Here is a 25,752-nt window from a genome sequence, read left to right on the forward strand (position 1 = left end):
ATTACTACAGGTAAATACCCACCATACCCTGTATTACTACAGGTAAATACCCACCATACCCTGTATTACAGGTAAATACCCACCATACCCTGTATTACTACAGGTAGATACCCACCATACCCTGTATTACAGGTAAATACCCACCATACCCTGTATTACTACAGGTAGATACCCACCATACCCTGTATTACTACAGGTAAATACCCACCATACCCTGTATTACTACAGGTAGATAGCCACTATACCCTGTATTACTACAGGTAGATACCCACCATACCCTGTATTACTACAGGTAAATACCCACCATACCCTGTATTACTACAGGTAGATACCCACCATACCCTGTATTACTACAGGTAGATACCCCACCATACCCTGTATTACTACAGGTAAATACCCACCATACCCTGTATTACAGGTAGATACCCACCATACCCTGTATTACTACAGGTAGATACCCCACCATACCCTGTATTACTACAGGTAAATACCCACCATACCCTGTATTACTACAGGTAGATACCCACTATACCCTGTATTACTACAGGTAGATACCCACTATACCCTGTATTACTACAGGTAAATACCCACCATACCCTGTATTACTACAGGTAAATACCCACTATACCCTGTATTACTACAGGTAGATACCCACCATACCCTGTATTACTACAGGTAAATACCCACTATACCCTGTATTACTACAGGTAGATACCCACCATACCCTGTATTACTACAGGTAAATACCCACTATACCCTGTATTACTACAGGTAGATACCCCACCATACCCTGTATTACTACAGGTAGATACCCACCATACCCTGTATTACTACAGGTAAATACCCACCATACCCTGTATTACTACAGATAGATACCCACTATACCCTGTATTACTACAGGTAAATACCCACTATACCCTGTATTACTACAGGTAGATACCCACTATACCCTGTATTACTACAGGTAGATACCCACCATACCCTGTATTACTACAGGTAGATACCCACCATACCCTGTATTACTACAGGTAGATACCCACCATACCCTGTATTACTACAGGTAGATACCCCCTATACCCTGTATTACTACAGGTAAATACCCCACTATACCCTGTATTACTACAGGTAAATACCCACTATACCCTGTATTACTACAGGTAAATACCCCACTATACCCTGTATTACTACAGGTAAATACCCACTATACCCTGTATTACTACAGGTAAATACCCACCATACCCTGTATTACTACAGGTAGATACCCCACCATACCCTGTATTACTACAGGTAAATACCCACCATACCCTGTATTACTACAGGTAGATACCCACTATACCCTGTATTACTACAGGTAAATACCACACTATACCCTGTATTACTACAGGTAAATACCACACTATACCCTGTATTACTACAGGTAAATACCACACTATACCCTGTATTACTACAGGTAAATACCCACCATACCCTGTATTACTACAGGTAAATACCCACCATACCCTGTATTACTACAGGTAGATACCCACCATACCCTGTATTACTACAGGTAGATACCCACCATACCCTGTATTACTACAGGTAAATACCCACCATACCCTGTATTACTACAGGTAGATACCCACCATACCCTGTATTACTACAGGTAGATACCCCACCATACCCTGTATTACTACAGGTAAATACCCACCATACCCTGTATTACTACAGGTAAATACCCACCATACCCTGTATTACTACAGGTAGATACCCACCATACCCTGTATTACTACAGGTAGATACCCACCATACCCTGTATTACTACAGGTAGATAGCCACTATACCCTGTATTACTACAGGTAGATACCCACCATACCCTGTATTACTACAGGTAGATACCCACTATACCCTGTATTACTACAGGTAGATACCCACCATACCCTGTATTACTACAGGTAAATACCCCACTATACCCTGTATTACTACAGGTAAATACCCACTATACCCTGTATTACTACAGGTAGATAGCCACCATACCCTGTATTACTACAGGTAGATACCCACCATACCCTGTATTACTACAGGTAGATACCCACCATACCCTGTATTACTACAGGTAAATACCCACCATACCCTGTATTACTACAGGTAAATACCCACTATACCCTGTATTACTACAGGTAGATAGCCACTATACCCTGTATTACTACAGGTAAATACCCACTATACCCTGTATTACTACAGGTAACTACCCCACTATACCCTGTATTACTACAGGTAAATACCCACTATACCCTGTATTACTACAGGTAAATACCCACTATACCCTGTATTACTACAGGTAAATACCCACCATACCCTGTATTACTACAGGTAAATACCCACCATACCCTGTATTACTACAGGTAGATACCCACCATACCCTGTATTACTACAGGTAAATACCCCACTATACCCTGTATTACTACAGGTAAATACCCACCATACCCTGTATTACTACAGGTAAATACCCCACTATACCCTGTATTACTACAGGTAAATACCCACCATACCCTGTATTACTACAGGTAAATACCCACCATACCCTGTATTACTACAGGTAGATACCCACCATACCCTGTATTACTACAGGTAGATACCCACTATACCCTGTATTACTACAGGTAACTACCCCACTATACCCTGTATTACTACAGGTAGATACCCACTATACCCTGTATTACTACAGGTAGATACCCCACTATACCCTGTATTACTACAGGTAACTACCCCACTATACCCTGTATTACTACAGGTAAATACCCACTATACCCTGTATTACTACAGGTAAATACCCACCATACCCTGTATTACTACAGGTAAATACCCCACTATACCCTGTATTACTACAGGTAAATACCCACCATACCCTGTATTACTACAGGTAGATAGCCACTATACCCTGTATTACTACAGGTAAATACCCACTATACCCTGTATTACTACAGGTAACTACCCCACTATACCCTGTATTACTACAGGTAAATACCCACTATACCCTGTATTACTACAGGTAAATACCCACCATACCCTGTATTACTACAGGTAAATACCCCACTATACCCTGTATTACTACAGGTAAATACCCACCATACCCTGTATTACTACAGGTAAATACCCACCATACCCTGTATTACTACAGGTAGATACCCACCATACCCTGTATTACTACAGGTAGATACCCACTATACCCTGTATTACTACAGGTAACTACCCCACTATACCCTGTATTACTACAGGTAGATACCCACCATACCCTGTATTACTACAGGTAGATAGCCACTATACCCTGTATTACTACAGGTAAATACCCACTATACCCTGTATTACTACAGGTAACTACCCCACTATACCCTGTATTACTACAGGTAAATACCCACTATACCCTGTATTACTACAGGTAGATACCCACCATACCCTGTATTACTACAGGTAAATACCCACTATACCCTGTATTACTACAGGTAGATACCCACTATACCCTGTATTACTACAGGTAGATACCCACTATACCCTGTATTACTACAGGTAGATACCCACCATACCCTGTATTACTACAGGTAGATACCCACTATACCCTGTATTACTACAGGTAGATACCCACTATACCCTGTATTACTACAGGTAGATACCCACTATACCCTGTATTACAGGTAAATACCCACCATACCCTGTATTACTACAGGTAAATACCCACCATACCCTGTATTACTACAGGTAGATACCCACTATACCCTGTATTACTACAGGTAACTACCCACTATACCCTGTATTACTACAGGTAGATACCCACTATACCCTGTATTACTACAGGTAACTACCCACTATACCCTGTATTACTACAGGTAAATACCCACTATACCCTGTATTACTACAGGTAAATACCCACCATACCCTGTATTACTACAGGTAGATACCCACTATACCCTGTATTACTACAGGTAAATACCCACCATACCCTGTATTACTACAGGTAGATACCCACTATACCCTGTATTACTACAGGTAACTACCCACTATACCCTGTATTACTACAGGTAGATACCCACTATACCCTGTATTACTACAGGTAACTACCCACTATACCCTGTATTACTACAGGTAAATACCCCACTATACCCTGTATTACTACAGGTAGATACCCACCATACCCTGTATTACTACAGGTAGATACCCACTATACCCTGTATTACTACAGGTAAATACCCACTATACCCTGTATTACTACAGGTAAATACCACACTATACCCTGTATTACTACAGGTAGATACCCACCATACCCTGTATTACTACAGGTAGATACCCACTATACCCTGTATTACAGGTAAATACCCACTATACCCTGTATTACTACAGGTAGATACCCACTATACCCTGTATTACTACAGGTAGATACCCACCATACCCTGTATTACTACAGGTAGATACCCACTATACCCTGTATTACAGGTAAATACCCACCATACCCTGTATTACTACAGGTAACTACCCACTATACCCTGTATTACTACAGGTAAATACCCCACTATACCCTGTATTACTACAGGTAAATACCCACTATACCCTGTATTACTACAGGTAAATACCCCACTATACCCTGTATTACTACAGGTAAATACCCCACTATACCCTGTATTACTACAGGTAAATACCCACTATACCCTGTATTACTACAGGTAAATACCCACTATACCCTGTATTACTACAGGTAAATACCCACTATACCCTGTATTACTACAGGTAAATACCCCACTATACCCTGTATTACTACAGGTAAATACCCACTATACCCTGTATTACTACAGGTAGATACCCCACTATACCCTGTATTACTACAGGTAAATACCCCACTATACCCTGTATTACTACAGGTAAATACCCACCATACCCTGTATTACTACAGGTAGATACCCACCATACCCTGTATTACTACAGGTAAATACCCCACTATACCCTGTATTACTACAGGTAAATACCCACCATACCCTGTATTACTACAGGTAAATACCCACCATACCCTGTATTACTACAGGTAGATACCCCACTATACCCTGTATTACTACAGGTAAATACCCACCATACCCTGTATTACTACAGGTAGATACCCACCATACCCTGTATTACTACAGTTAAATACCCACTATACCCTGTATTACTACAGGTAGATACCCACTATACCCTGTATTACTACAGGTAGATACCCACTATACCCTGTATTACTACAGGTAAATACCCACTATACCCTGTATTACTACAGGTAAATACCCACTATACCCTGTATTACTACAGGTAGATACCCACTATACCCTGTATTACTACAGGTAAATACCCACTATACCCTGTATTACTACAGGTAAATACCCCACTATACCCTGTATTACTACAGGTAAATACCCACTATACCCTGTATTACTACAGGTAAATACCCCACTATACCCTGTATTACTACAGGTAAATACCCCACTATACCCTGTATTACTACAGGTAAATACCCCACTATACCCTGTATTACTACAGGTAAATACCCACTATACCCTGTATTACTACAGGTAAATACCCCACCATACCCTGTATTACTACAGGTAGATACCCACTATACCCTGTATTACTACAGGTAAATACCCACCATACCCTGTATTACTACAGGTAAATACCCACTATACCCTGTATTACTACAGGTAGATACCCACTATACCCTGTATTACTACAGGTAAATACCCCACTATACCCTGTATTACTACAGGTAAATACCCACTATACCCTGTATTACTACAGGTAAATACCCACTATACCCTGTATTACTACAGGTAAATACCCACCATACCCTGTATTACTACAGGTAAATACCCACTATACCCTGTATTACTACAGGTAAATACCCCACTATACCCTGTATTACTACAGGTAAATACCCACTATACCCTGTATTACTACAGGTAAATACCCACTATACCCTGTATTACTACAGGTAGATACCCACCATACCCTGTATTACTACAGGTAAATACCCACTATACCCTGTATTACTACAGGTAGATACCCCACTATACCCTGTATTACTACAGGTAAATACCCACTATACCCTGTATTACTACAGGTAGATACCCACCATACCCTGTATTACTACAGGTAAATACCCACCATACCCTGTATTACTACAGGTAGATACCCCACTATACCCTGTATTACTACAGGTAGATACCCCACTATACCCTGTATTACTACAGGTAGATACCCACCATACCCTGTATTACTACACGTAAATACCCACCATACCCTGTATTACTACAGGTAAATACCCACCATACCCTGTATTACTACAGGTAAATACCCACCATACCCTGTATTACTACAGGTAAATACCCACCATACCCTGTACATTTACATTTACATTTAGTCATTTAGCTGACGCTTTTATCCAAAGCGACTTACAAGTTCTGTGCGACAAGACAGCAAGAAGGGTATAACTCTATCAGCTGAGTAACAATGTTCATCAAAGTGTTGCGTGTTACAGTGTAGGTTAGTTTATTAGGACAAGTGCATGACATTAAGGTTAGTCAGGGTTAGATTTTTTTTTTTTTTTTTTTTTTTATCATTTCAGATAATGGTTGAAGAAGTGAGTCTTTAGTCGACGGCGAAAGATTGGACGGGATTCGGCTGTCCTAACTGGGATGGGTAGTTCATTCCACCATTGTGGGGCAAGGACTGAGAATAGGCGGCTTCTCTTTGATGACCCTCCGGGAGCTTGGATAGGAGTAGATCTGAGGCGGCCAGAAGATGCAGAGCGTAGGGGTCTTGAGGGTGTGTAGTTAGAGACCATTGACCGGAGGTAGGCGGGAGCGGTTCCCTTTGCCGCACGGTATGCTAGGTCGAGGGCCTTGAAGCGGATACGTGCAGCAATGGGGAGCCAGTGCAGGTCCCTAAGAAGTGGGGTGACATGGGCCGACTTCGGTAGGTTTGTGATCAGGCGGGCCGCTGCATTTTGAATGAGTTGAAGAGGCTTGGTGGCAGTGGCCGGGAGGCCAGCTAGCAGTGCGTTGCAGTAGTCGAGGCGGGAGATGACTGTTGATTGGACGAGGAGTTGGGTGGCTTCTTTTGTCAGGAAGGGGCGTATCCTTCTGACGTTGCTCAGGAGGAATCTGCAGGTTCTGGTTGTCGCTGCGATGTGAGCAGAGAAGTTCAACTGGTCGTCGAGGACAACACCAAGGTTCTTGGCGGTCGGCGACGCGGTCACAGCTGCATTCTCGACTGTGATGGAGAGGTCGGTAAGGGGGGAGGATTTGGCCGGCAGGTGGAGCAATTCTGTTTTGCTTAGGTTCAGTTTGAGGTGGTTGGTCGTCATCCAGGCGGAGATGTCGGACAGACAGGCCGAGATCCGCCCAGAGACGTGGATATCTGAGGGAGGGAAGGAGAGGAAGAGTTGAGTATCATCGGCATAACAATGATATGAGAAGCCATGAGACGTGATAATGTTACCCAGTGATTTAGTGTAGAGGGAGAAGAGAAGGGGTCCTAGGACCGAGCCCTGGGGGACACCCGTCCGGAGGGGGCGGGTGGCCGACAGAGTCCCTCTCCATGACACTTGGTAGGAGCGGTCATTGAGGTATGATGTCAGCCATGTCAGCGCAGATCCAGCCACTCCCATTCCTGCGAGGGCCGCGAGGAGGATCTGATGGTTGACTGTGTCGAAGGCTGCAGATAGATCTAGGAGAATCAGGACAGAGGAGAGGCCTTTCGCTTTTGCTAAGTGAAGTGCCTCTGTGACCGCAATGAGGGCCGTTTCTGTGGAGTGGCCAGTCCGGAAGCCAGACTGATTGGGGTCTAGGAGGTCATTCTGTAAGAGATAAGCAGTAAGTTGGTTGGATACAGCACGTTCAAGTGTTTTAGAAAGGAAGGAGAGAAGAGAGACAGGGCGATAGTTGGCTATGGCGGTGGGGTTCAGGGTTGGTTTTTTTATGAGGGGCGTGACTCTGGCTTGTTTTAGGGAGGTGGGGACCACCCCCGAGTTGAGTGAGGAGTTGATGGTTGCAGTTAGGAATGGGAGGATGTCCGGTGCTATGGTCTGGAGGAGTGGGGAGGGTAGCTGGTCCAGCTGGCATGTAGTCGGACGGTTCGACGTTACCAGTGTCAGGGTCTCGGCTTCTGTAATGGGAGAGAAAGATGACAGAGTGAAGGATGAGGTTCTCGATTCAGCGTTTGGAATGGGTGGGGGTTGGGAGAAGGAGCTGCGGATGTTCTCCACTTTTTCCTCAAAGAAGATCGCAAAGTCTTCGGCAGAAAAAGATGAGGGAGGAGGAGGTGGGGGGGGGGGGGGAGTGAGGAGGGAGGACATGGTAGCATGCCTGTACAGGTAAATACCCACCATACCCTGTATTACTACAGGTAAATACCCACCATACCCTGTATTACAGGTAAATACCCACCATACCCTGTATTACAGGTCAATACCCACCATACCCTGTATTACAGGTCAATACCCACCATACCCTGTATTACAGGTAAATACCCACCATACCCTGTATTACAGGTAGATACCCACCATACCCTGTATTACAGGTCAATACCCACCATACCCTGTATTACTACAGGTAGATACCCACCATACCCTGTATTACAGGTAAATACCCACCATACCCTGTATTACTACAGGTAGATACCCACCATACCCTGTATTACTACAGGTAGATACCCACTATACCCTGTATTACTACAGGTAAATACCCACCATACCCTGTATTACTACAGGTAGATACCCACCATACCCTGTATTACTACAGGTAGATACCCACCATACCCTGTATTACTACAGGTAGATACCCCACCATACCCTGTATTACTACAGGTAAATACCCACCATACCCTGTATTACTACAGGTAGATAGCCACCATACCCTGTATTACTACAGGTAAATACCCACCATACCCTGTATTACTACAGGTAAATACCCACCATACCCTGTATTACTACAGGTAAACACCCCACCATACCCTGTATTACTACAGATTAGGGCTGACCCCTATTAGTGGATTAGTCGACTAATCGGTTGAAAGGAGCCGTAGTCGACTAGCCAACCTCTTAGTCGAATAAACTTTTTTGTAAATATTTATAATAATTTTTTTTGTTTAGTTTTTGTATCATTCTTTCCAAAAGAAAAGAGGCCTAGAAGCGTGGCTAACGCTAATGGCACGCATACCAGAGGCTAACTGCCTACGAAAACGGGCACAGAGGCACTGAAAGAGGATTTCACCCATCTAATGAACACACTAGACTAGACAAATATCAAGATGTATCCATCAGTGGACCAATTGCATGCTTTTGCAGAGGACAAGAAGCCTTCAGTCGACTCCTTCAGACATTAAGCACCCCCCACAGCCCAAATGGAATGATAAAAAATGTAAAAAAATATATATAAAAAAAATATATAAAAAATATTATACTTTTTTTTGTCGACCAATAGTCGACTAACGGCAAATTGTGGCCAATCATAGTCGACCATCCAAATCCTTAGTCTGGGACAGCCCTACTACAGATAAATGCCCCACTATACCCTGTACTACTACAGGTAAACACCCCACCATACCCTGTACTGTACTGTGGGATAATACCCCACCCTGTCATGCTCTGTACATATGGAATATGTATCTGGGGGACAGATAGTGTCATGGCTCAGAGAGCAACAGTCAGAATGTAAACCTCCAGATCGTTGGTCTTGCTGTGATCTGTCCCAGGCCAGGACGTGGGCTCTTTGCATCGGCAGCACCCTGGTGTTTGGTCCTATCCTGGGGAAGACGTGGAGGCTGTACAGGGTGTTCACCCAGCGCGTTCCTGACAAGAGAGTGGTAGGCAGACTCTTCTCCATGAGGTTACATAACCAAATATACTGACTCTTCTTTTACCCTGTGTAGTATATGTGGGTTGTGTTATATACTGTGATATATCTCTGTGTTATATACTGTGATATATCTCTGTGTTCTCTGTGTTATATACTGTGATATATCTCTGTGTTATATACTGTGATACATCTCTGTGTTATATACTGTGATATATCTCTGTGTTATATACTGTGATATATCTCTGTGCTCTCTGTGTTATATACTGTGATATATCTCTGTGTTATATACTGTGATACATCTCTGTGTTATATACTGTGATATATCTCTGTTATATACTGTGATATATCTCTGTGTTATATACTGTGATATATCTCTGTGTTATATACTGTGATACATCTCTGTTATATACTGTGATATATTTGTGTTATATACTGTGATATATACTGTGATATATCTATGTGTTATATACTGTGATACATCTCTGTGATATATACTGTGATACATCTATGTGTTATATACTGTGATACATCTCTGTGTTATATACTGTGATACATCTCTGTGTTATATACTGTGATATATCTCTGTGTTCTCTGTGTTATATACTGTGATATATCTCTGTGTTCTCTGTGTTATATACTGTGATACATCTCTGTGTGCTCTGTGTTATATACTGTGATATATCTCTGTGTTATATACTGTGATATATCTCTGTGTTATATACTGTGATATATCTCTGTGTTATATACTGTGATATATCTCTGTGTTATATACTGTGATACATCTCTGTGTTATATACTGTGATATATCTCTGTGTTATATACTGTGATATATCTGTGTTATATACTGTGATACATCTCTGTGTTATATACTGTGATATATCTGTGTTATATACTGTGATACATCTCTGTGTTATATACTGTGATACATCTCTGTGTTATATACTGTGATATATCTGTGTTATATACTGTGATACATCTCTGTGTTATATACTGTGATATATTTGTGTTATATACTGTGATATATACTGTGATATATCTATGTGTTATATACTGTGATACATCTCTGTGATATATACTGTGATACATCTATGTGTTATATACTGTGATACATCTCTGTGTTATATACTGTGATACATCTCTGTGTTATATACTGTGATATATCTCTGTGTTCTCTGTGTTATATACTGTGATATATCTCTGTGTTCTCTGTGTTATATACTGTGATACATCTCTGTGTGCTCTGTGTTATATACTGTGATATATCTCTGTGTTATATACTGTGATATATCTCTGTGTTATATACTGTGATATATCTCTGTGTTATATACTGTGATATATCTCTGTGTTATATACTGTGATACATCTCTGTGTTATATACTGTGATATATCTCTGTGTTATATACTGTGATATATCTGTGTTATATACTGTGATACATCTCTGTGTTATATACTGTGATATATCTGTGTTATATACTGTGATACATCTCTGTGTTATATACTGTGATATATCTCTGTGTTATATACTGTGATATATCTCTGTGTTCTCTGTGTTATATACTGTGATATATCTCTGTGTTCTCTGTATTATATACTGTGATATATCTCTGTGTTATATACTGTGATATATCTCTGTGTTCTCTGTGTTATATACTGTGATACATCTCTGTGTTCTCTGTGTTATATACTGTGATACATCTCTGTGTTATATACTGTGATATATCTCTGTGTTATATACTGTGATATATCTCTGTGCTCTCTGTGTTATATACTGTGATATATCTCTGTGTTATATACTGTGATATATCTCTGTGTTATATACTGTGATATACTGTGATATATACTGTGATATATCTCTGTGTTATATACTGTGATATATCTCTGTGCTCTCTGTGTTATATACTGTGATACATATCTGTGTTATATACTGTGATATATCTCTGTGTTATATACTGTGATATATCTCTGTGTTATATACTGTGATATATCTCTGTGTTATATACTGTGATATATCTCTGTGTTATATACTGTGATATATATCTGTGTTATATACTGTGATATATCTCTGTGTTATATACTGTGATATATCTCTGTGTTATATACTGTGATATATCTCTGTGTTATATACTGTGATATATATCTGTGTTATTTACTGTGATATATCTCTGTGTTCTCTGTGTTATATACTGTGATATATCTCTGTGTTATATACTGTGATATATCTCTGTGTTATATACTGTGATATATCTCTGTGTTCTCTGTGTTATATACTGTGATATATCTCTGTGTTATATACTGTGATATATCTCTGTGTTATATACTGTGATATATCTCTGTGTTATATACTGTGATACATCTCTGTGTTATATACTGTGATATATCTCTGTGTTATATACTGTGATATATCTCTGTGTTATATACTGTGATATATCTCTGTGTTATATACTTTGATATATCTCTGTGTTCTCTGTGTTATATACTGTGATATATCTCTGTGTTATATACTGTGATATATCTCTGTGTTCTCTGTGTTATATACTGTGATATATCTCTGTGTTCTCTGTGTTATATACTGTGATATATCTCTGTGTTATATACTGTGATATATCTCTGTGTTATATACTGTGATATATCTCTGTGTTCTCTGTGTTATATACTGTGATATATCTCTGTGTTATATACTGTGATATATCTCTGTGTTATATACTGTGATATATCTCTGTGTTATATACTGTGATATATATCTGTGTTATTTACTGTGATATATCTCTGTGTTCTCTGTGTTATATACTGTGATATATCTCTGTGTTATATACTGTGATATATATCTGTGTTATTTACTGTGATATATCTCTGTGTTCTCTGTGTTATATACTGTGATATATCTCTGTGTTATATACTGTGATATATCTCTGTGTTATATACTGTGATATATCTCTGTGTTCTCTGTGTTATATACTGTGATATATCTCTGTGTTATATACTGTGATATATCTCTGTGTTATATACTGTGATATATCTCTGTGTTATATACTGTGATACATCTCTGTGTTATATACTGTGATATATCTCTGTGTTATATACTGTGATATATCTCTGTGTTATATACTGTGATATATCTCTGTGTTATATACTTTGATATATCTCTGTGTTCTCTGTGTTATATACTGTGATATATCTCTGTGTTATATACTGTGATATATCTCTGTGTTCTCTGTGTTATATACTGTGATATATCTCTGTGTTCTCTGTGTTATATACTGTGATATATCTCTGTGTTATATACTGTGATATATCTCTGTGTTATATACTGTGATATATCTCTGTGTTCTCTGTGTTATATACTGTGATATATCTCTGTGTTATATACTGTGATATATCTCTGTGTTATATACTGTGATATATCTCTGTGTTATATACTGTGATACATCTCTGTGTTATATACTGTGATATATCTCTGTGTTATATACTGTGATATATCTCTGTGTTATATACTGTGATATATCTCTGTGTTATATACTGTGATATATCTCTGTGTTCTCTGTGTTATATACTGTGATATATCTCTGTGTTATATACTGTGATATATCTCTGTGTTCTCTGTGTTATATACTGTGATATATCTCTGTGTTCTCTGTGTTATATACTGTGATATATCTCTGTGTTATATACTGTGATATATCTCTGTGTTCTCTGTGTTATATACTGTGATATATCTCTGTGTTCTCTGTGTTATATACTGTGATATATCTCTGTGTTATATACTGTGATATATCTCTGTGTTATATACTGTGATATATCTCTGTGTTATATACTGTGATATATCTCTGTGTTATATACTGTGATATATATCTGTGTTATTTACTGTGATATATCTCTGTGTTCTCTGTGTTATATACTGTGATATATCTCTGTGTTATATACTGTGATATATCTCTGTGTTATATACTGTGATATATCTCTGTGTTCTCTGTGTTATATACTGTGATATATCTCTGTGTTATATACTGTGATATATCTCTGTGTTATATACTGTGATACATCTCTGTGTTCTCTGTGTTATATACTGTGATACATCTCTGTGTTATATACTGTGATATATCTCTGTGTTATATACTGTGATACATCTCTGTGTTATATACTGTGATATATCTCTGTGTTATATACTGTGATATATCTCTGTGTTATATACTGTGATATATCTCTGTGTTATATACTGTGATATATCTCTGTGTTCTCTGTGTTATATACTGTGATATATCTCTGTGTTATATACTGTGATATATCTCTGTGTTCTCTGTGTTATATACTGTGATATATCTCTGTGTTCTCTGTGTTATATACTGTGATATATCTCTGTGTTATATACTGTGATATATCTCTGTGTTCTCTGTGTTATATACTGTGATATATCTCTGTGTTCTCTGTGTTATATACTGTGATATATCTCTGTGTTATATACTGTGATATATATCTGTGTTATATACTGTGATATATCTCTGTGTTCTCTGTGTTATATACTGTGATATATCTCTGTGTTATATACTGTGATATATATCTGTGTTATATACTGTGATATATCTCTGTGTTCTCTGTGTTATATACTGTGATATATCTCTGTGTTATATACTGTGATATATCTCTGTGTTATATACTGTGATATATCTCTGTGTTCTCTGTGTTATATACTGTGATACATCTCTGTGTTATATACTGTGATATATCTCTGTGTTATATACTGTGATACATCTCTGTGTTATATACTGTGATACATCTCTGTGTTATATACTGTGCTATATCTCTGTGTTATATACTGTGATATATCTCTGTGTTATATACTGTGATATATCTCTGTGTTATATACTGTGATACATCTCTGTGTTATATACTGTGATATATCTCTGTGTTATATACTGTGATATATCTCTGTGTTATATACTGTGATACATCTCTGTGTTATATACTGTGATATATATCTGTGTTATATACTGTGATATATCTGTGTTATATACTGTGATACATCTCTGTGTTATATACTGTGATATATCTGTGTTATATACTGTGATGCATCTCTGTGTTATATACTGTGATATATCTCTGTGTTATATACTGTGATATATCTCTGTGTTCTCTGTGTTATATACTGTGATATATCTCTGTGTTCTCTGTATTATATACTGTGATATATCTCTGTGTTATATACTGTGATATATCTCTGTGTTCTCTGTGTTATATACTGTGATACATCTCTGTGTTCTCTGTGTTATATACTGTGATACATCTCTGTGTTATATACTGTGATATATCTCTGTGTTATATACTGTGATATATCTCTGTGCTCTCTGTGTTATATACTGTGATATATCTCTGTGTTATATACTGTGATATATCTCTGTGTTATATACTGTGATATACTGTGATATATACTGTGATATATCTCTGTGTTATATACTGTGATATATCTCTGTGCTCTCTGTGTTATATACTGTGATACATATCTGTGTTATATACTGTGATATATCTCTGTGTTATATACTGTGATATATCTCTGTGTTATATACTGTGATATATCTCTGTGTTATATACTGTGATATATCTCTGTGTTATATACTGTGATATATATCTGTGTTATATACTGTGATATATCTCTGTGTTATATACTGTGATATATCTCTGTGTTATATACTGTGATATATCTCTGTGTTATATACTGTGATATATCTCTGTGTTCTCTGTGTTATATACTGTGATATATCTCTGTGTTATATACTGTGATATATATCTGTGTTATTTACTGTGATATATCTCTGTGTTCTCTGTGTTATATACTGTGATATATCTCTGTGTTATATACTGTGATATATCTCTGTGTTATATACTGTGATATATCTCTGTGTTCTCTGTGTTATATACTGTGATATATCTCTGTGTTATATACTGTGATATATCTCTGTGTTATATACTGTGATACATCTCTGTGTTATATACTGTGATATATCTCTGTGTTATATACTGTGATACATCTCTGTGTTATATACTGTGATATATCTCTGTGTTATATACTGTGATATATCTCTGTGTTATATACTGTGATATATCTCTGTGTTCTCTGTGTTATATACTGTGATATATCTCTGTGTTATATACTGTGATATATCTCTGTGTTCTCTGTGTTATATACTGTGATATATCTCTGTGTTCTCTGTGTTATATACTGTGATATATCTCTGTGTTATATACTGTGATATATCTCTGTGTTCTCTGTGTTATATACTGTGATATATCTCTGTGTTCTCTGTGTTATATACTGTGATATATCTCTGTGTTATATACTGTGATATATCTCTGTGTTATATACTGTGATATATCTCTGTGTTATATACTGTGATATATCTCTGTGTTATATACTGTGATATATATCTGTGTTATTTACTGTGATATATCTCTGTGTTCTCTGTGTTATATACTGTGATATATCTCTGTGTTATATACTGTGATATATCTCTGTGTTATATACTGTGATATATCTCTGTGTTCTCTGTGTTATATACTGTGATATATCTCTGTGTTATATACTGTGATATATCTCTGTGTTATATACTGTGATACATCTCTGTGTTCTCTGTGTTATATACTGTGATACATCTCTGTGTTATATACTGTGATATATCTCTGTGTTATATACTGTGATACATCTCTGTGTTATATACTGTGATATATCTCTGTGTTATATACTGTGATATATCTCTGTGTTATATACTGTGATATATCTCTGTGTTATATACTGTGATATATCTCTGTGTTCTCTGTGTTATATACTGTGATATATCTCTGTGTTATATACTGTGATATATCTCTGTGTTCTCTGTGTTATATACTGTGATATATCTCTGTGTTCTCTGTGTTATATACTGTGATATATCTCTGTGTTATATACTGTGATATATCTCTGTGTTCTCTGTGTTATATACTGTGATATATCTCTGTGTTCTCTGTGTTATATACTGTGATATATCTCTGTGTTATATACTGTGATATATCTCTGTGTTATATACTGTGATATATCTCTGTGTTCTCTGTGTTATATACTGTGATATATCTCTGTGTTATATACTGTGATATATCTCTGTGTTATATACTGTGATATATCTCTGTGTTCTCTGTGTTATATACTGTGATACATCTCTGTGTTATATACTGTGATATATCTCTGTGTTATATACTGTGATACATCTCTGTGTTATATACTGTGATACATCTCTGTGTTATATACTGTGCTATATCTCTGTGTTATATACTGTGATATATCTCTGTGTTATATACTGTGATATATCTCTGTGTTATATACTGTGATACATCTCTGTGTTATATACTGTGATATATCTCTGTGTTATATACTGTGATATATCTCTGTGTTATATACTGTGATATACTGTGATATATACTGTGATATATCTCTGTGTTATATACTGTGATATATCTCTGTGCTCTCTGTGTTATATACTGTGATACATATCTGTGTTATATACTGTGATATATCTCTGTGTTATTGTAAAGTGTCACAGCCAACTAAGTGACACTTTGTATAAATGACATCCTGTTCTCTCTGTCCCTTGTATGATTTAATAGGTTTATTGTATATATCTGTTTTAAATCTAGGCATATGTTACTGTAGGTGTCTAGATGTGATATGTATTCATATATATATATATATATATACATATATATGTGTATACGTATATATATGCATATACGCTTTGAACAAGTATCTAGGCCTGGGCTGGTAATGCCCAGTCAGAAAGGAGTGGAGAAGAGAGGGGCCTGCAGTAGGGAGTTTCCGGAGCTCTCCGGCCGGCAGACGCATTAAACTGGTTAACCCTTTGTGGGGTCTGAGTGAGATGGGGCCAGAGAACAAAGGGAGTCTGTTCCAGCGAAAAACGTTACAGTTACTTTCAAGTTACAGCCTAGTGGAGTAAAAAGGGAGGAGAGCCAGTCCCCACGAGCCGTGCATTGACTGGCTGGTGAAATGACATCACGGTGACAGCGCTGTATTTGGACCAATAAGCAGAAGAGATCTGGGGGCTTTATAAGGGCCAACGGGCGAGAGAAAGGGAGAGATTTTTACACTGACATGGAGAGATAGGAAGAGGCACAAACCGTGCAGAGATGAGATGTTTTGTTCTGTGCTTATTTTAAAACTGAAAGAAGAATGCTGTTAGCCAAGAGGCACAAACCGTGCAGAGATGAGATGTTTTGTTCTGTGCTTATTTTAAAACTGAAAGAAGAATGCTGTTAGCCAAGAGGCACAAACCGTGCAGAGATGAGATGTTTTGTTCTGTGCTTATTTTAAACTGAATGGAGATCCTGCTGCCAGACATGGGGCACAAGCCGTGCAGAGATGAGATGTTTTGTTCTGTGCATATTTTAACTGAAATGGACACTTTTTCTAATTCAGTCTCTTTTTGTAACTTGCTTTTTCTAATTAAACCTCTCTATAAATATATCCTTTGTAGCCTTTCTTCTGACCAGACGGCCGGGTAAGCATTGAAATGTGTTCTGCATTTGTAACTTCACCCCATGCATTTTTTATTAATGATGTAAAACAATATGTGTAAGTGGCTTTATCCCTAGCTATAATGGGGATATAACTATAACTATAGGCTTTATCAAGTAGAGTAAAAGGAGACTTATGATTATGCATTAAGGCTTTATCCATATGGAGGCCTAAAGAGAAATATGTCAACCACGCGGTCCCGTATTGCGTTTTGATTAATGATGTAAAACTTTAGAAGTGTGGCTTTATACCTATGGAGTAAAAGGAGACATAGGATTATGAATAGAATGAAATAGAATAAGTGGCTTTATCCCTAGCTATAATGGGATTATCAAGTAAAGCCATATAGTGGTAATACGGCCAACCTAGTAGATTAAAGCAAAATAAATAAAAGTAAACTCTACGGCCAACCGAATAGATTAAAATAGAATAAAGTAAATACACCCCGCAACTCCAATCCATCAACTGTATGACTGGAGGGGACGGGGGGGTGTCTGTGTGTGAGCCGAGGTCGGCTGAGTTTAAGCCCTGAAGTTTATAGACACAATTGAGTCCTAGACGTCCCAAACTTCGCAGGACGCTGCTTGAAGCTGGGATTCGGACCAATGAGTTATGGGATAATCAATCTGACCTCGGTTTACGACCGGTACTCAACATGGCGTCCCTGGCGATGGGCATTTATACTAACCAAAATAGGTGCTAAACGGCCGAAGAAGACAAGACTACTGTCAAAAGACTCTGGAGTAAAATTAAATTACAGATTTGGCAAAAATTAAAGTAGAAAGCTCTACTGGCGACTCGAGTGGAAGGCTGTACTCGGGGATATCACAAATGAATAGAAAGCTCTATCTTGGTGATTAAAGCAACGTTTACTCACAACTAAAGGGTAACATAATGTTTATAGAGCTCTGGGGGGAGTTACAAGTGCAACATAATTTCGTGCTTTGCCCACAGGAAGCGAACTGGCCCTACCCAAGGCGAGGGCTCCCTAGTCCGGAGACACTGTTTGTAAGGAGCGGAGTGTGGATGTGAAGCGAGCCAAAACGGCCGTTCACAGAAAGGCGAGGGCTCCCTAGTCCGGAGACACTGTTTGTAAGGAGCGGAGTGTGTATGTGAAGCGAAGTCAAAACGACCGTTCACAGAAAGGCGAACTGGATGGCTCCCCTAGCCCAAAGACACTGTTTGTAAGGAGCGGAGTGTGGATGTGAAGCGAAGCCAAAACGGCCGTTCACAGAAAGGCGAGGGCTCCCTAGTCCGGAGACACTGTTTGTAAGGAGCGGAGTGTGGATGTGAAGCGAAGCCAAAACGGCCGTTCACAGAAAGGCGAGGGCTCCCTAGTCCGGAGACACTGTTTGTAAGGAGCGGAGTGTGGATGTGAAGCGAGCCAAAACGGCCGTTCACAGAAAGGCGAGGGCTCCCTAGTCCGGAGACACTGTTTGTAAGGAGCGGAGTGTGTATGTGAAGCGAAGTCAAAACGACCGTTCACAGAAAGGCGAACTGGATGGCTCCCCTAGCCCAAAGATACTGTTTGTAAGGAGGGGAGATTGTATGTGAAGCGCAGCCAAAACGGCCGTTCACAGAGAGGCGAGCTGGATGGCTACCTAGCCCAAAGCTACGTGACACGCAGCCAAGACGACCGTTCACTGAATGTTCCCTGGATGGCTACCTAGCCCGAGGCTACGTGACGCTAGCTAAAACGGCGCGTTCACTGGAACATGGGCTGACAAGCCAGGAGTGAACTGAATGCTAACTGGATGACAACCTCCAGCTCCAGGAGACGCTGAGGCAGCGGGAGCGAGAGCTCACGGCCCTGAAGGGGGCGCTGAAGGACGAGGTGGCCACGCACGACCGGGAGATCCGAGACCCTCAGGGAGCAGTACAGCACCGACATGGAGAGGCTGAGGAGCAGCATGGAGCAGGTGTCCCAGTCTCAGGCAGGTATCGAGGCAGAGCGGCAGCGTGTGAACACCTCGGTGAGCTCCCTGCAGCAGCAGCTAGAGGACTGCAGGGACGAGAGTGCCCACTGGATGGAGCAGTTCCACACCACCAGAGACGAACTGCGAAGCACCAAACAGGAGCTGCTGCAGTCTCGTCTGGAGAAGGAGGAGTTTGAGGAGGAGCTGAAGGAGCTGCAGGAGCGAGATCACTCCCTGCAGTGCATGAGCCCAGGACCACGTGGTCACGAGGAAGTGAGGCAAGCGAGAGCAACCTATATATCTCCCCGTGGTGAACACTCAGGGGTGAGAGTGACATCTACAAGGTCTCACAGACAATCACCAAACATAACAGTCACTAACTACCCAGTCTGGACCGATAACTCTGAGACACCATGGTCAATCCTCACCTTCACTGGTCCGTCATTGACGAACTATGGTAGATGGGAAACAAGCATGGTAACGGCAGGAGGCTCTTACTACCGGAACCTGAGGAAACAGGTAATGGAAAAAAGGACCAAAAAGCCCCTGAAACCAGGCAAGGCAGTAATCACAGAGTGTGATTATGAGGTGTTTCACGCGGAGAAAATTGTCCATGTGACACTAAGTCAAGACCAATACAAGGAGATAGAGTCCTCACACATAAACTGGGACAGACTGGTGTCCCGTATAAAGGAACTACTGCAGAAAAGGGAAATCTATGCTGGCCATGGTACTAAGGACATGCCCTACCGACTAGCCATAAACCTGATGTGGGGCAGGTCTCGAGGATATGGCCAAAGAGGCATATGGTTGGGGAAAGCCATAATCAGCGCGATCTCAAGCCTAAGGAGTGCAGGGCACACGGAGATCCGTCTAATGATGGAACCTAGGGACCATGAGTCAATAACCCTGGCCGTGGATAGAGCCGGGGAGGGTGAGGAAGACGAGGACGATGAGCCTGCATTGGTACCTCTCACTCCCCCTCCGAACCCTAAGGGATCGGGACCCGTACCCAGGAAAGAAAGGTCCAACTCCCAGAACTCCTCCCGAGCAGCGGAGAGAGGGAGATCATCCACACCCAGGAGACCGACAGTACCGTTCGAACCTGAAAAGGCGGAACCTGCGCGATCTCAGGCCAGGAGTATCCATAGACTTCTAGGCCGTCCCCCGGACTCAGGGGACGACCCAGCAAGTAGCGAACAGGAGTATACTGATCTAAATCAGGACTCAGGAATGGAGGGAGACCGGGATAGGTCAAGCTCCAGAGCATCCTCCAAGTCTTCATCTCGATCAAGATCTAGGGAGAGAGTTCGGTACCCGAGGGGCAAACCTCCTAGACCTCGAAACAAGAGAGCGAAACCGGTCAAACTGAGACCTATAGGCAAGGGGCCTACTCTGAAAGGCACCACCTTTCAGTCACCCTCGGGCTTGACCTGGAGCTCAGGATTGGAGGACGTCTCCGAAGAGAGTGAAGGAGACTTGGAAGGAAAGAAAACAGGGGATATTATGCCAGCATATCCCGTGAGATGGGGAACGGCTCAGGCCTTAGCCCGGTCACCCGTGGCTGAAAAAGTGTTGTCTCACCCTGGGGTAACAGACCCATACAAGCATGCACACTTACATGCAGACTATGACATACTACGTGAACAGGTGTACAAGCTAGACAGGGCCATGGCTGAAATAGCCAGGAGAGAAAGAAACTGGTTGAACGAGGCCCCGTCCATAAGCCCAATCCGAGCCCTGAGACACAGCACAGAGGAACACCGACCGGAAGTGAGCCCTCACTCCATACTAGCCCAATCTCCCGGAGACATTTACCGACCGAGAGGAAAGAGTTCACATACAGGCAGGAGTCTGCGTGACAGCACCCAATATGGAGAAAGCAACAAAGCACAAGAATTGTTAAGCAAAACCCAAGTGCTCAAAAAACTGGCCCCAGAAATGCTTCGAGGGGAGACCCAGGCTGCTTATATCCATAAGTGTGCTCAGATTTTCCATGGGTCACCTCTCTATGATGACCCGGAGGCCGCTCGCATTTTGAGACACCTCAAAGGACTGGAGGTCCCCGAAGGGGCTTCAATGGCCCAAATGATGGAAATGGAAGTAAGAATCCCCGGTCAAGATCCAGGGGAAAATATGGTGGAGAAACTAATCCCACAGGTGCGAGACGGGAGCTTGTCTCTCACTGTTGCAGCAGAATCAGTCATACGTGGAACGCCTAGGCGAAGATCAGGCTTACTGCTTGAAAAGCTATTCATCGGTGTACCAGGTGGTAACCGTCTTGCAGCCAAATGCGCAGCATGGTCCCGAGACCAGTTACGGACGGAATGCATGCTGTATGACCAAGTCAAAATGCTTTCTCAACACAAATACTGTAAAGATGTCCGTCTTTTCTCTAAACCAGAGTAGAGAGGACGAAAGAATTTGTAATCTATTTCATGCAAAGGGGATTTCCTGACAGCTACCATCTGGTAGGTTAGCACCTGTACCAACCATATCAGCTGCGTGAGATGTACACTCACCAGCGCCTATGGATACAAATTGAGACTCTGCAAACTCTCATCAAGCTTAGCACCTTGACGCGGGGGGACAGAGCGAGCATCAGGGTCTCTATATCCGACGGGCCTATCAGATTTGTGGGGACTCGGAAGCTTCAGCATACAGGACGCTGTGGTGCTTGGGCGGCCGAGTCACTGGTTTATAGGTCTGTCAAAACGGATTGGAGGTTCTGGGGCTTAGAACATTCGTGAGTTGGGCTTTATGCTAATTGAATAGGTATCAAAAGCCGAAAGAATATGAACTGAAATAACTGCGGTCAGGGGCCTCTGGAGTAAAATTTATTACAGATTTGAGTTAAAACCTTACTCAAGTGTGATCTTATCAGCAAGCAATCCTCTCCAACCAAGACTCCTCCTAAGTGCTCGAGATCTGGAACAATGAGTGACGTAGAGGTCTGCAAAGCGCAGCAGACAGCCTAAGAGGTAAAAAATCTATCAGGAACAAGAGAGGGTTCATAAGAAACCACTTGAAGTGGCGTTTACTCGCGACTAATAGGGCTAGGGAGCCCTAAAGTCACTTGAACTTGAAGTAACTAAATGCTTACTTAAAGTCAGAACTTAAGTAGAAAAAACTCTACTTTGTGAATAGCAGGCTGAAATAGCCATTGCGAATAGCAGGCTGAAATAGCCATTGCGAATAGCAGGCTGAAATAGCCATTGCGAATAGCAGGCTGAAATAGCCATTGCGAATAGCAGGCTGAAATAGCCATTGCGAATAGCAGGCTGAAATAGCCATTGCGAGCAGGCTGAAATAGCCATTGCGAATAGGAGCGAATAGCAGGCTAACTAGTCATTGCTAACAGGACGAGGCTACTCACATGATCAGACAGGTATATGATAACCTTGGACATGCCGGAAGTAGGAGGATGTTGGTATACCTGAGAACTAACAACATTCTCATACATAAAGCCAAACAAAGAGCGATAACAGTCCGAAAGGCCTGTGAACAATGTGCGCTGGTAAAGGTGCGCTGGTAAAGGGACAAAACCTGAACCAGTGCCGCATTCTTAGACAAGGGGGGGGGGTCCCCCGGAGTCAGCGGACGACGCAGCGAATGGCAAGAAGGAATATACTGACTCAGGTCAGAAATCGGAAATGGAGGAAGACCGGGATAGGTCAAGCTCCAGAGCATCCTCAAGGTCCTCATCTAGACCTCCCAGACCTCCCAGACCTCCCAGACCTCCCAGACCTCCCAGACCTCCTAGACCTCCCAGACCGGACAGAGAGACATCGGCCTGGACCCGGGTTACAGGGCGACGAGAGCCCTGAATGGACCTGAAAGAGAGAAAAGAAATGAGTCCTCTGTGGACTGTATCTGTGATGTCCTGCGAGGCCTACGGACAGGGTCACAAGACCAGGCCAACCACACTTCAATAGAGGACTGCTGCTACAATTCTCGGGGACCCGTGGGGGTCGCCCGAGAAGTGACAAATCAACCTGCCCCAAACTATGGGAGAGATCCAAGAGGTCAGAGGGGGTGACCCCAAGATGACCAAGGTGACCCCGATGACCAAGATGACGAAGACGACAACAACCTGGGTGCATCGGCCGGGAACAACAGATGCAAGTCTTCCCGCCGGATACCAAGCAACAACGTGACCCCTATCCTGTCGAGCCGTCCAGCCAGGGAACAACAGATGCAAGTCTTCCCGCCGGCTACCAGGGTAACAAGGTACCAAGATGGCAGAGGGGGTGTGGAGAGTCACAGCCACGTGACCCCACAATCGCCATCTCGTCCCCCAGTACAGACGCTATTAAGACAATGGAAAATGACCGACCAGGATGACAGAGGGGGTGTAAAGTGTCACAGCCAACTAAGTGACACTTTGTATAAATGACATCCTGTTCTCTCTGTCCCTTGTATGATTTAATAGGTTTATTGTATATATCTGTTTTAAATCTAGGCATATGTTACTGTAGGTGTCTAGATGTGATATGTATTCATATATATATATATATATATACATATATATGTGTATACGTATATATATGCATATACGCTTTGAACAAGTATCTAGGCCTGGGCTGGTAATGCCCAGTCAGAAAGGAGTGGAGAAGAGAGGGGCCTGCAGTAGGGAGTTTCCGGAGCTCTCCGGCCGGCAGACGCATTAAACTGGTTAACCCTTTGTGGGGTCTGAGTGAGATGGGGCCAGAGAACAAAGGGAGTCTGTTCCAGCGAAAAACGTTACAGTTACTTTCAAGTTACAGCCTAGTGGAGTAAAAAGGGAGGAGAGCCAGTCCCCACGAGCCGTGCATTGACTGGCTGGTGAAATGACATCACGGTGACAGCGCTGTATTTGGACCAATAAGCAGAAGAGATCTGGGGGCTTTATAAGGGCCAACGGGCGAGAGAAAGGGAGAGATTTTTACACTGACATGGAGAGATAGGAAGAGGCACAAACCGTGCAGAGATGAGATGTTTTGTTCTGTGCTTATTTTAAAACTGAAAGAAGAATGCTGTTAGCCAAGAGGCACAAACCGTGCAGAGATGAGATGTTTTGTTCTGTGCTTATTTTAAAACTGAAAGAAGAATGCTGTTAGCCAAGAGGCACAAACCGTGCAGAGATGAGATGTTTTGTTCTGTGCTTATTTTAAACTGAATGGAGATCCTGCTGCCAGACATGGGGCACAAGCCGTGCAGAGATGAGATGTTTTGTTCTGTGCATATTTTAACTGAAATGGACACTTTTTCTAATTCAGTCTCTTTTTGTAACTTGCTTTTTCTAATTAAACCTCTCTATAAATATATCCTTTGTAGCCTTTCTTCTGACCAGACGGCCGGGTAAGCATTGAAATGTGTTCTGCATTTGTAACTTCACCCCATGCATTTTTTATTAATGATGTAAAACAATATGTGTAAGTGGCTTTATCCCTAGCTA

The 25,752-nt window shown here is 41.0% G+C and overlaps 1 protein-coding gene across 1 annotated transcript in view; it reads left to right on the forward strand.

Annotated features, from left to right (window-relative positions):
• Positions 1 to 25,752, forward strand: part of gpr156 (G protein-coupled receptor 156) — a gene marked incomplete at both ends in the record, with an annotated part of 114,424 nt that overhangs the window by 10,035 nt on the left and 78,637 nt on the right. Inside the window, 1 exon segment of the mRNA XM_084314420.1 lies at positions 9,745 to 9,855. Coding sequence (XP_084170546.1) covers positions 9,745 to 9,855 — 111 coding nt within the window.

This window comes from Notolepis coatsorum, assembly GCF_963971535.1.
Source record: "Notolepis coatsorum genome assembly, chromosome: 5".
NCBI lineage: Eukaryota > Metazoa > Chordata > Actinopteri > Aulopiformes > Paralepididae > Notolepis > Notolepis coatsorum.